The sequence below is a fragment of the Monopterus albus genome, unplaced genomic scaffold, assembly GCF_001952655.1.
Source record: "Monopterus albus unplaced genomic scaffold, M_albus_1.0 scaffold138.1, whole genome shotgun sequence".
Classification (NCBI taxonomy): domain Eukaryota; kingdom Metazoa; phylum Chordata; class Actinopteri; order Synbranchiformes; family Synbranchidae; genus Monopterus; species Monopterus albus.
The window spans coordinates 752,785-764,175 of NW_018128018.1; the positions used below are offsets into that span (position 1 = coordinate 752,785).

An 11,391-nucleotide genomic window follows, 5' to 3' on the forward strand; every position below is an offset into this window, starting at 1 on the left:
GACCATACAGTGATCTGAGAGTCCAAGGGCTAGACTGCATTAATTTAACTTTGTGTACCTAATAAACTGCCAGCTGAATAACTAATGTGTATACCTGTTAACATTATCGACACCATATCATTTACCTAGCATGTTAGCAAGTTTCACTTTGGCAAATAACTAAAGTAAACATGTTACCCTGAACAACTATATTACATTACAAAGATGAGCAGCCTAACAAAAGCCTATCTGTATGAGTGTTCAAACACCTTTATGATGCTGAATGTGAGTGCTAGGTTGTCTTTATCTTTCTCCCATGTTTTTAGGAACCAGTGCTTCTGTTAATCATTCATTCATCTTCTACCGTTTGTTCCCTGAGCGGGGTCACGGAGGGGCCGGAGCCAATCCCGGCTGGCAATCGGGCGAAGGCGGGGGACACCCTGGGCTGGACAGGTCGCCAATCCATCGCAGGGCTAACACATAGACAAACAACCACACACACGCACATGCTGTGATATTTCAGTTTTTCTTTTTTAATAAATCTGCTAAAATGTCAAAAATTCTGTTTTTCTGTCAATATGGGGTGCTGTGTGTACATTAATGAGGAAAAAAATGAACTTAAATGATTTTAGCATATGGCTGCAATATAACAAAGAGTGAAAAATTTAAGGGGGTCTGAATACTTTCCGTACCCACTGTATATATGGCCAGGTAGGCTATATATGAGGTCTAATCTCCTTGCCTATCAGGAGGCTGTGAGAGTCTCTAAAACTCATGTTTTGTCTAATGCCATAGCATCAAACAGTCAGAACCCGAGAGTCCTTTTCAGAACTATACACTCTGTTATTGACCCAGTTGGTGCTTTGCCCATGGTTGGTTCCACTGCCCTTTGCAACCAATTTTTAAGTTATTTTCTTGTCAAGGTTGGGGCTCTCAGGCCAAAATATGCCTAAATTCTTAGTGCACACACAGCCTGGTCCCCCTGCAGTTCTTACTTTTAATTCTTTTACTCCGATTTCTTTACTCCAATTAAAAGACACTTTAGCTCAGTTAAAACTGACCTCTTCGCCCCTCGACCCGCTTCCTGCCAGGTTTATTAAGGAGGGTTTTGATGTTCTCAGTCCCATTTTGGTCTTGTTTATTAATCTTTCCTTGGATTCGGGTGTGGTCCCATCTGCTCCTAAGCGTGTGATGGTTCGCCCACTCCTTAAAAAAACCTAACCTTGATTCCTCATTACTGTCGTCTTTCCGTCCAATTTCAATTCTTCCTTTTTTGTCCAAAATTCTGGAAAAAATCATAGTCACCCAGCTGCAGTTACACTTAGACTGTTTAAATATCGCCGATAAATTTCAATCTGGCTTTAAGCCCCGCCATAGCACTGAATCCGCGTTGCTTAAGATTCATAATGACATTACGGTGGCTCTTGATAACAAATGCCCTGTTCTGTTAGTTCTTCTGGATTCATCTGCAGCCTTTGATACTGTCGACCACGCTATTCTTCTGTCAAGACTTGAGCACCTTGTTGGGCTCAAAGGTACTGTGTTAAAATGGTTTTCATCCTTTTTGACCGACAGAACCTTTTCGGTTAGTATTGGTGACTGCGTTTCTAATATAGCTCCCCTCACTTCAGGTGTTCCGCAAGGTTCGACTCTGGCTCCACTACTTTTTTCATTATATATTGCACCCCTTTGCGACTATTATATCTAGTCATAATGTCTTATTTCACTTTTACGCGGACGATGTCCAAATCTATATGTCACTGCTCTTGTCTGACCCCAATGCTCTTAGCCCATTACATAACTGCTTGTGGGACATTAGGCAATGGCTTTCGCTAAATTTTTTGCAGTTAAATGAGAGTAAGACCGAATATATCATTTTTAGTCCTGACCCGTCGCCTGACGTTGTTAATTTCAGCACTTCGGTCTTCCCCCTGTCAGATACGGTAAAGAATCTCGGTATAATTTTTGATTGTGGTTTTACTTTTGAGAAACAGATTAGGGCAGTGGTTAAGTCGTGTTTTTTTCACCTAAGACTTTTATCCAAGGTGAAACCTTTTTTGTCACATGGTGATTTGGAGAAGGCGATTCATGCATTTGTTGTCTCGAGGTTGGATTACTGCAATGCTCTGTATATTGGAGTTCCTCAGTCTTTGCTCAACAAACTCCAGTTAGTCCAAAATGCAGCAGCTCGGCTGCTATCTAATGCTCCCAGGTTTGCTCATATTTCCCCTATTCTCTGTGCTCTTCACTGGCTCCCAATTCAAATCAGAATTAAATTCAAGATATTACTGTTTGTTTTTAAGGCTATTCATGGCCTTGCACCATCCTATTTGTCTGACCTGTTGGCCATTTATGTGCCGCAGAGAGCTCTCCGATCTGCGGATCATTTGTTACTAGTGGTCCCGCGATCTCGCTATAAAAAGTGGGCCGACTGTTCGTTTTCTGTCTGTGACCCTAGACTATGGAATGCCCTGCTGGTTGTTCTACGGGCGGAAAGCGATCTAGTGGCCTTTAAATCGGCCTTAAAGACCCACTTTTTTAAGCAGGCTTTTGAGCCCTCTAACTTGTCTTTTGTTTTATGTTTTTAGAAGTTGTTTTAGTATTGCTTTGTGTTCTGTGTTTTTGATTGTACAGCACTCTGGTGCTCTTGTGAGCTGTAGAGCGCTATATAAATAAAGTTTATTATTATTATTATTTGGCTGTTTATAATTTTCAGAAATAACTTAAGTGAAACTCAGCTGCAGAACAAGCTTTAGAACATATTTATTGATATCTACCAGTAATAAAGAGATAGTATTTCTATTTTCCAGGATAGCCAGGACTATCCAGATCTACCATAATTTGATATGACAGCCAACGAGGCAGTAACGTTACTTCATGAGATATGGAACCAAGAGTACAGAGTGTGAGTTTCCAGTGAATTTGGACAAATTGCATCTGATGTGTTATTAGGGATAAATTGTAATATCTGACTTAACGTTAGCTACTTCAGTCTACTGTCCTGTCTCTTCTTTCTTTTACTTGTCTGTCTTTCTCTCTCTCCCTTTTGCCTCAGCCACTTCTTGTATCTGTCGTTTCTAATTAAAAGCCCTATGCCGAGTCATGTAATTGGGAGATTGTGTTTCATAAAATTCTGAAGCAGCAACGGTAATAATTTTGCAGTGGTGGGCCGTTGCAGCAAAATGTATATAGGGAAAACACAGAAGTTCTGTTCTGATAGTTTTGTATGACTAAAATTTCCTGGTTCGACTCTGCAGACTTACTACCGTGTCAGTAACATGGACGGTCGACTGTCTAACCCTGATCAGTCTCTCACTGAGGACATCGTCATGTTTTCAGCCTCCATCGCCCACCTCTACTCCAACCTGACCAAACCCATCCTGGACGTGGTGGTCACCTGCTACACCCTGCTGCGCACCGCTCATTCTAAAGGTACCAATGCATTGTCGTGTCTGCTTTAAAAACACTAAATGTCAGTAAATGTGATCTTTGTGATCATCCTCTTGCAGGGGCAAACACCACATGGCCATCGGTCATTGCTGGCCTGGTGGTCGTGCTCACTGCCAAGGTTCTGCGCTCCTGCTCACCTCAATTTGGGAAGCTAGTAGCTGAGGAGGCGAAGAGGAAGGGAGATCTTAGATACATGCATTCTCGAATCATCACCAACTCTGAGGAGATTGCGTTTTATGGAGGACACAAGGTAAACCAGGTAGAGAGGGTATGAGACCGCCCTCTCGGTGGACACAAATGTAGCTGTGCAGGATCATTAGAGTTGGACCATTGTACACTTGATTTGCTTGATTTGTAGGTGGAGATGGCCCAGCTGCAGAGGAGCTACACATCTCTGTCCTCACAGATTCACCAGATCTTGCTGAAGCGGCTTTGGTACGTCATGTTGGAACAGTTCCTCATGAAGTACGTGTGGAGCGCCTCCGGCCTGGTGATGGTCGCTGTGCCCATCATCACCGCCACAGGATACTCTGAGTATGGTACATACACACCAAACATAATAGTAAATCATGAAATGATGTAGAGTGATGTCCACGGTTTGACCTTTGACCTCTGGTCTTCAGACTCGGAGGAGGTGAAGCAGGCAGCCATGGTGATGAAGGAGGAGGAGCTGGTGAGTGAGAGGACTCAGGCCTTCACCATAGCAAGAAACCTCCTCAACGCTGCAGCCGATGCTGTAGAGAGGATCATGAGCTCCTACAAGGAGGTAGACCTCCTCCTCCTACTCCTCTTTTGCTTCCAGTCACTCCTTCCTCTTGCTTTTACTTCTCCTCCTCTTTCTGTTTTCCTCTGTTGAAGGATGCAGATGATATGTTTCTTCCTCAGGAAAAACATGAGGCCTGCCTTTTTTCAAAAAGAGCTCCAGCACCTTGTCCTGTGCAGTGAGGAGCCGGTGGATCAGTGTAACCAGAGTAGAGACCAGTGGTTCTGTGCACAGCCTGAGGAGCTGTTTGTTAAAAACAGGTGGCCTCCCATGTTCCCTGAGGAAGTGCGGCGGTGTGGCTCACTGGGCGGAGGGGGGTTGTTAATAGCTGTACAGTGGAGGTCTACGGCACAGAGCGATGAGCTAAACCAGGGTCTGGACTCAGACAGAATCACCAGATGCAGCCTTTAAAGTCGGCACTCGTGTCAAAGTTGTGCTGACGGTGCTGTGTAATAAATACAGAGGAGTTTGTCAGATAGCAGACTGTCCTACAGAACTCACATGCAACTCAGACAAAACCAAAGATGTCTGCTGTTCTCAGCAATCTAATGGCAAACACATGCTGACCTCAGTGAATGAATAAACCCAAAGTATCTATGTGTTTGTGTGTCTCCAGGTGACAGAGTTGGCAGGTTACACAGCGCGGGTGTCTGAGATGTTGGACGTCTTTGAAGATGTGAATCAGGGTATCTACCGCCGCTCTGCAGACAGAGACGAGGAGCTGGCGGCAGCAGCAGCAGCAGGAGGAGGAGAAGGAGGAGCTGCGGTTCAACATGGTCAGAGAGTCTGTGGTCGACTGGAGATCAGAGGTGTGTCCACAGATGTACAGGTGTGCCGGTTTTATGTGAGTGTTGAATGAAGTGCAGCATGTAGAGCCAGCGGTTCCTTCTCTCCTCAGTTTGTATTTATTATGATGTAATAAAACTACAAAACCAAACCAACCTAGAACCAGAACATCTGCAGACTTTGCAGCCTGGACAGAATTGATCAGAAAACACTCATCAAGCCTTCATCCTTGATTTCTTTTATCTTTTTCCTCTGCCCTCCACACCTTCTTTCCTTTCTTTCATGCTTCTTAATTTCATTTTTTTATATTCATTTCTCCTTTCTTTCCTTCTTTTCTTCCATCCTTTCTTTTTTGTTTTCTTTCTTTCAAGTATTTTCCAATTGTTTGTATTTGGCGGTTCCTTGTTTTCTTTAACTTTTCAACCTTTTTTCTGCTTTTGCATTTTTTTGTAATTTTCTTTGAGTTAACCTTGTTTTTTGTTTGGCTCCACTTGTACATCTTTAAATGCACTACAGTTCAACACTCAGCAACTTTTTCAGCAATCGCTGTCTTTTCTGCAGCATGTCATCTCTCCCAAAGTAATTTCTCCAGAACTTACCTTTTCTAGTTTATCTTGTGTTTCCCTGTGTATATATTTACCCTTTTTGGATCTTGTTTGGATTTTGGACTTTGCCTGCTGAGAATCAGGACAGTGTGGTCTGATCCAACGCCTCGAGACATTCAGCTGCGGCAGCTTTGATCCTTCTCACTGGGGATCTGTTGTCTCTGTAGGTCAGGTGATCAGTGTGGAGAAGGGGATTCGTTGTGAGAACCTGCCCATCATCACACCGACCGGAGATGTGGTGGTGTCCAGCCTCAACATGCAGGTAACACACTCAGGTGTTTCATTTGCTTGACTCGGCCTGTTACCTGTTGGTGTTATTGAACGATCACATTCGCCAGAGCAGTTTGCTGCTCCAGCGTTGCTTTAGTTTGAAGAACAGCACTCTGTATTTTCCAATTGCTTATATAATGGCAGATAACTGTCGCATAAGATTTGGCTGTAAGCGTTGTCCGTGTCTGCAGTCTCTGCATGTTTCTGCTGTTTGTATTTGGCGCTGTAGTAAAATGATATACTGACCTCGCTGTCGCGTCATTTCCAGGCGCCTGTGAAAACAAGGGAAAACAGTGGCTCTTTGTTTTTACAGGCAAAATCATAGTCACATGAAATATTCAATTTTTTTTAAATTTAAGGATTTTTATTGAATATTGGTCATTGCCCATCCCTAGTTGTCTGTCTGCCATATGTGTTGTGTGTCAGTGGCCACATGGTGTCAGCGTTGCAGCCTGGATGTTGTATTAACAGGCGGCTGTTTGTGATTGCTGCTCACATCTGTGATGTCACTGTGCTGTGGAACATGCTCATCACATCTTCCCACCTCTTTTATCTTTTTTTATTATCTTCTCAATTCTTCTTCTCTCATTCTGTCACCAGTGTTTCCATCAGTGCCTGAGGTCAGAGGTCACAGCAGAGCCTGCAGCTCATTAGCATTTACTGTGTGTGTGGCTGTCTTTATGCTTTTGTAGACAGTAGAGGGATTATAGAGTGAAATTCTTGCCGTGTAGACTCAGAAAAAAAACGGAAACGGAGTTGGAAACAAGACAGAAGAAGAAGAACATTCTCTTCTCTTTGCTGTCTGCTTCTTGACCTTTGACCTCTCGGTTCTGACAGCTTCTCTGTCAGAGTGTCGTGAGGAGGATTTCAGAGCTGGTCAGAGTCTGAGGACCATTTACATTCAGAGATCATGTGTATCAATGTCAGGACCTCTCAGCCTGTGGCCTGGATGGATTCCTGAGTAGGACTAGGCCCAGGGGGTCAGGGCATCGGCCGGCCTAGGAGGTCAGGAGGCCTCTAGACCAGATAACTGTGAAGGGACTATTAATGTTTCTGCTGGAAAGTCAAGTTAAATTACTACAAAATAAAGTCACAAAGTGACAAAGCGAGACAAAAAACAAATAGATGTTCTGTAAGTAGGTGCACGGTTTCTGAAAAAAGTGTCTTGTCTTTCCTTGTGTTTAGTAATAGCATCTCAGGACTGTGTGTCTGTGTTCTCAGGTGGATGAGGGCATGAACGTGTTGATCACAGGTCCAAACGGCTGTGGAAAGAGTTCACTGTTCCGCATCCTCAGTGGACTGTGGCCAGTCTATGGAGGAGTCCTATACCGTCCGGAACCACAGCACATGTTTTACATCCCTCAGAGGTACTAGTACTACTACCATACACTCTAGAACAGCTATCACTATCAACATGATTTATGTAGTAGTGATGTAGTAGTCATGTGTGCTTTACAGGCCCTACATGTCAGAGGGGACTCTCAGAGACCAGGTGATCTATCCAGACTCAGCAGAGGAGATGGTTCAGAGGGGGGTCACAGATTCGGATCTGGAGGAGATCCTTCGGACCGTCCACCTGGTCTACATCCTGGACCGAGAGGGAGGTCAGTATCAGGTGTGTGCTCAGGACTCATGAGTTTGTCAGGATGAAGGTGATCCTCAGGTGACCAGTCTGATCCAGTGAGAACCAGACTCTCTAAACTGGATTGAACCACATCATCTTGTATATAAACCAGAGGAGCTGCTTTTTCAAATGAGGTGGTGGTTTAGACCCTGACGTACAGAAGTATTTCCATCAGTAGTTTTTTCCAACAGCAGTATTTCAGGACAAGTTGATGAGTATATTTTTAGTCTGATAATTTGGGCTTTGCTGCGCCTTGTACTTCATAATGTTATGACCATGTTTAAGTACTGCATTGTCAAAGTACTTTATTCAGTGAGAGTTTCAGCTACTGCACAGTACAGCACATGTCTGCAGGCTGGGAGTCTGCCAGCGACTGGAAGGATGTTTTGTCTGGAGGAGAGAAACAGAGGATGGGGATGGCTCGCATGTTCTACCACCGGTAAATGTTTGCTGTTTACTGTTACTGTTTACTGACTGGTTACTGTTATTTCGTGAGTGTTAACTGACCCCCATGTGTTGTCTGTGTCTCTCTCAGCCCTCGTTATGCCCTTTTGGACGAGTGTACGAGCGCCGTTAGCATTGACGTGGAGGGAAGCATCTTCCAGGCTGCAAAGGATGCTGGGATAGCTCTGCTGTCGATCACACACAGGCCGTCCTTGTGGTTAGTGCTCACACACGCGCGCATACAGTTACCAGTATGACCATTGGCCCACCGAGGCCACAGAGACCCCGGTGGGCTAGAGACCTGAACCCTGAAACCAGCGATGATCAGGTGTTTAGGTGCTGCTCATCTGGTGGTGAAAGCAGGAGAAACATGTATTCACACAAGGAACACATCAGTGTAGAAACATCGTACAGAAAACTACAGTCAGAGCCTGACGCACCGAGACAGTTGTGCCTCCATCCTGCAGGGGCAGCAAAGCACCACGCCCTCATCCTCACCTGTCCTCTTTTTCTTCTTCTCAAACAGGAAGTACCACTCCCACCTGCTGCAGTTTGATGGAGAGGGTGGATGGAGGTTTGAGCCACTGGATGCCTCTACTCGTCTCTCTCTGCAGGTCTGTACATTCACGTGTTTAACTGTTCATGCTTTTAAAATAACCAAATCTGTCCAAGAGACCTTGTGACTGCTGCCTCTACAGATGCTATGGTAACCATGGTAACAACAAAACACCTCCACCTCAGGTGGTGTATGTGTGTGACAGAGAGAGAGGTCAAAGTATCAAAACCATGGGCTGTATATAAAGATGGACGCCATGACAGTTCACAGATCTGAAGCCACTGGGTCATCACCCCTGGTGGCTGGTTGCAGTATAGGTTTTAGATTTTAAGATGGCAGCCGCTGTATTCACGATATTTTAACGTTTGCATAGTGGAGGGAAGTGGTGATGTGTCCTCCATCTTTTATATACTACAGGTGGGAACTAGGGCTGCAACAGAATGAGATTTTCACAGTATGATAACCAGCTCAGAAAATATCATGCATGGTTTGACGGTGTAACACAGTTACTGTTGTTATAATCGGCTACAACAACCCTCTAAGGAACAAGAACTGAAGGTTTGTTTTTTCTTTAATTGCAAGTGACTGTGACAGTTGATCGAGTAGGAACAGGAAGTGTATCTGCAGAGAGAGCTTCACCCCGAAGAATAAACACTGCATGTAACTATTTAAGTGAAGCCTGTTATAGTTTATATGTTAGCAGCAGTAGTACAGGAAGTATTCTACTTCAGAGACATTTTAATACTTATATTTACATATAATACTCTTCTACAAACAACTGTTTTTCCTCAAGAAAGGTTCAGTAAACCTTTGTGAAGGCCCTCAACATTTGCCCCTCATTGTGCATTCCAGGAATCATGAATATTCAAATATACACAAATGTGCCCACACTGGTCTCTGTTGTCTCTGGTCTCACTGGTCTTTGTTGTCTCTGGTCTTAGGAGGAGAAGCAGCGCCTGGAGACCCAGCTGTCTGGGATCCCTAGAATGCAGCAGAGACTGTTACAGTTGTGTGTCCTGCTGGGGGAGAGAGAGGAGGAAGACTGAAGATGATGAAGAGGAATTCACTCTGCTGTTTGCTAGTCAACAGGTCATGTGACTGAACCTGATGTTACCTCCCTGTGCCAGTGATGCATCAGTCCAACATCTGGTCTTTACGTCAAGATGTCTTTTTACCAGTTGCTGTCCCGTTGCAGTAAACTGGTGAACCTCCAGAACATAAATTATATAAAAATTGGGGTGCCCTGATGTGAAGCCGATCGTAACTAATTGATGATACTGATCTAGAGAGCACAATAGATTGATACATTTTCTAATACAAAGTAAATAATGATTTTCTGATCGCTCGTGTAAGGATCTGAGTGGTTTGATGTTCTGTCAGCCATGTTGGTCGGTCTCAATTTACCCAGAATTCATAGGTAGTGAAGAGGCTCGTTCGAGATGAATTTCTCCTCTGCTGCAGCAGGCGGAGATCGCGAAAATCTGCAGTGAAGACGGCCAGTTTAGGAGCTTTCCAGCAGCCTTCAGTCTGCACAGGACACAGAAACCTGCACCCTGTTAGGTCTCAACCTGACTTAAGAAAAGACATGTGAAGTGCAACTCAGTCACATGACTCAGAGCTCACATGCTCAGGTCATGTGACTAAGTGCATCTGATTTTTAAATTGTGCCATTTGAATCTTTTATTGTTTGTACAATCTGATGTTTTTACTGGAGCTGATAGAAAATACAGTATTGTTCAAAACAATAGCAGTACAATGTGACTAACCAGAATAATCCAGGTTTTTAGTATATTTTTTATTGCTACATGGCAAACAAGTTACCAGTAGGTGCAGTAGATTCTCAGAAAGCAAACAAGACCCAGCATTCATGATATGCACGCTCTTAAGGCTGTGCAATTGGGCAATTAGTTGAAAGGGGTGTGTTCAAAAAAAATAGCAGTGTCTGCTGTTGACTGTACAAACACAAAACTATGTTGTACAAACAATGCCTTAAAATGGAGAGCAAAACCAGAGAGACGTGGAAGAAAACGGAAGACAACCATCAAAATGGATCGAAGAATAACCAGAATGGCAAAGGCCCAGCCAATGATCAGCTCCAGGATGATCAAAGACAGTCTGGAGTTACCTGTAAGTACTGTGACAGTTAGAAGACGTCTGTGTGAAGCTAATCTATTTTCAAGAATCCCCCGCAAAGTCCCTCTGTTAAAAAAAAGGCACGTGCAGAAGAGGTTACAATTTGCCAAAGAACACGTCAACTGGCCTAAAGAGAAATGGAGGAACATTTTGTGGACTGATGAGAGTAAAATTGTTCTTTTTGGGTCCAAGGGCTACAGACAGTTTGTGAGACGACCCCCAAACTCTGAATTCAAGCCACAGTACACAGTGAAGACAGTGAAGCATGGTGGTGCAAGCATCATGATATGGGCATGTTTCTCCTACTATGGTGTTGGGCCTATTTATCGCATACCAGGGATCATGGATCAGTTTGCATATGTCAAAATACTTGAAGAGGTCATGTTGCCTTATGCTGAAGAGGACATGCCCTTGAAATGGTTGTTTCAACAAGACAATGACCCCAAACACACTAGTAAACGAGCAAAGTCTTGGTTCCAAACCAACAAAATTAATGTTATGGAGTGGCCAGCCCAATCCCCGGACCTTAATCCAATCGAGAACTTGTGGGGTGATATCAAAAATGCTGTTTCTGAAGCAAAACCAAGAAATGTAAATGAATTGTGGAATGTTGTTAAAGAATCATGGAGTGTAATAACAGCTGAAAGGTGCCACAAGTTGGTTGACTCCATGCCACACAGATGTGAAGCAGTTATAACAAACTGTGGTCATACAACTAAATATTAGTTTAGTGATTCACAGGATTGCTAAATCCTAGAAACAAAAACGTTTGTACAACATA

The 11,391-nt window shown here is 43.8% G+C and overlaps 1 protein-coding gene across 4 annotated transcripts in view; it reads left to right on the top strand.

Annotated features, from left to right (window-relative positions):
- abcd1 (ATP-binding cassette, sub-family D (ALD), member 1) overlaps positions 1-10,240 on the top strand; it is a 21,943-nt gene extending 11,703 nt beyond the window's left edge. For 3 of the 4 annotated variants that reach the window (XM_020613812.1, XM_020613810.1, XM_020613811.1), the window contains exons 6-17: positions 3,237-3,411; positions 3,489-3,679; positions 3,788-3,968; positions 4,053-4,195; positions 4,809-5,001; positions 5,751-5,845; positions 7,075-7,220; positions 7,312-7,457; positions 7,832-7,916; positions 8,013-8,138; positions 8,448-8,535; positions 9,419-10,240. In XM_020613812.1, the coding sequence (XP_020469468.1) occupies positions 3,237-3,411; positions 3,489-3,679; positions 3,788-3,968; positions 4,053-4,195; positions 4,809-5,001; positions 5,751-5,845; positions 7,075-7,220; positions 7,312-7,457; positions 7,832-7,916; positions 8,013-8,138; positions 8,448-8,535; positions 9,419-9,523 (1,674 nt within the window). In that variant the 3' untranslated portion in view covers positions 9,524-10,240. Of the gene's footprint in view, positions 1-3,236; positions 3,412-3,488; positions 3,680-3,787; positions 3,969-4,052; positions 4,196-4,808; positions 5,002-5,750; positions 5,846-7,074; positions 7,221-7,311; positions 7,469-7,831; positions 7,917-8,012; positions 8,139-8,447; positions 8,536-9,418 lie in introns of those variants that run through there. The other variant, XM_020613813.1, reaches the window with a different exon arrangement.
- Positions 10,241-11,391: the final 1,151 nt, after the last annotated feature.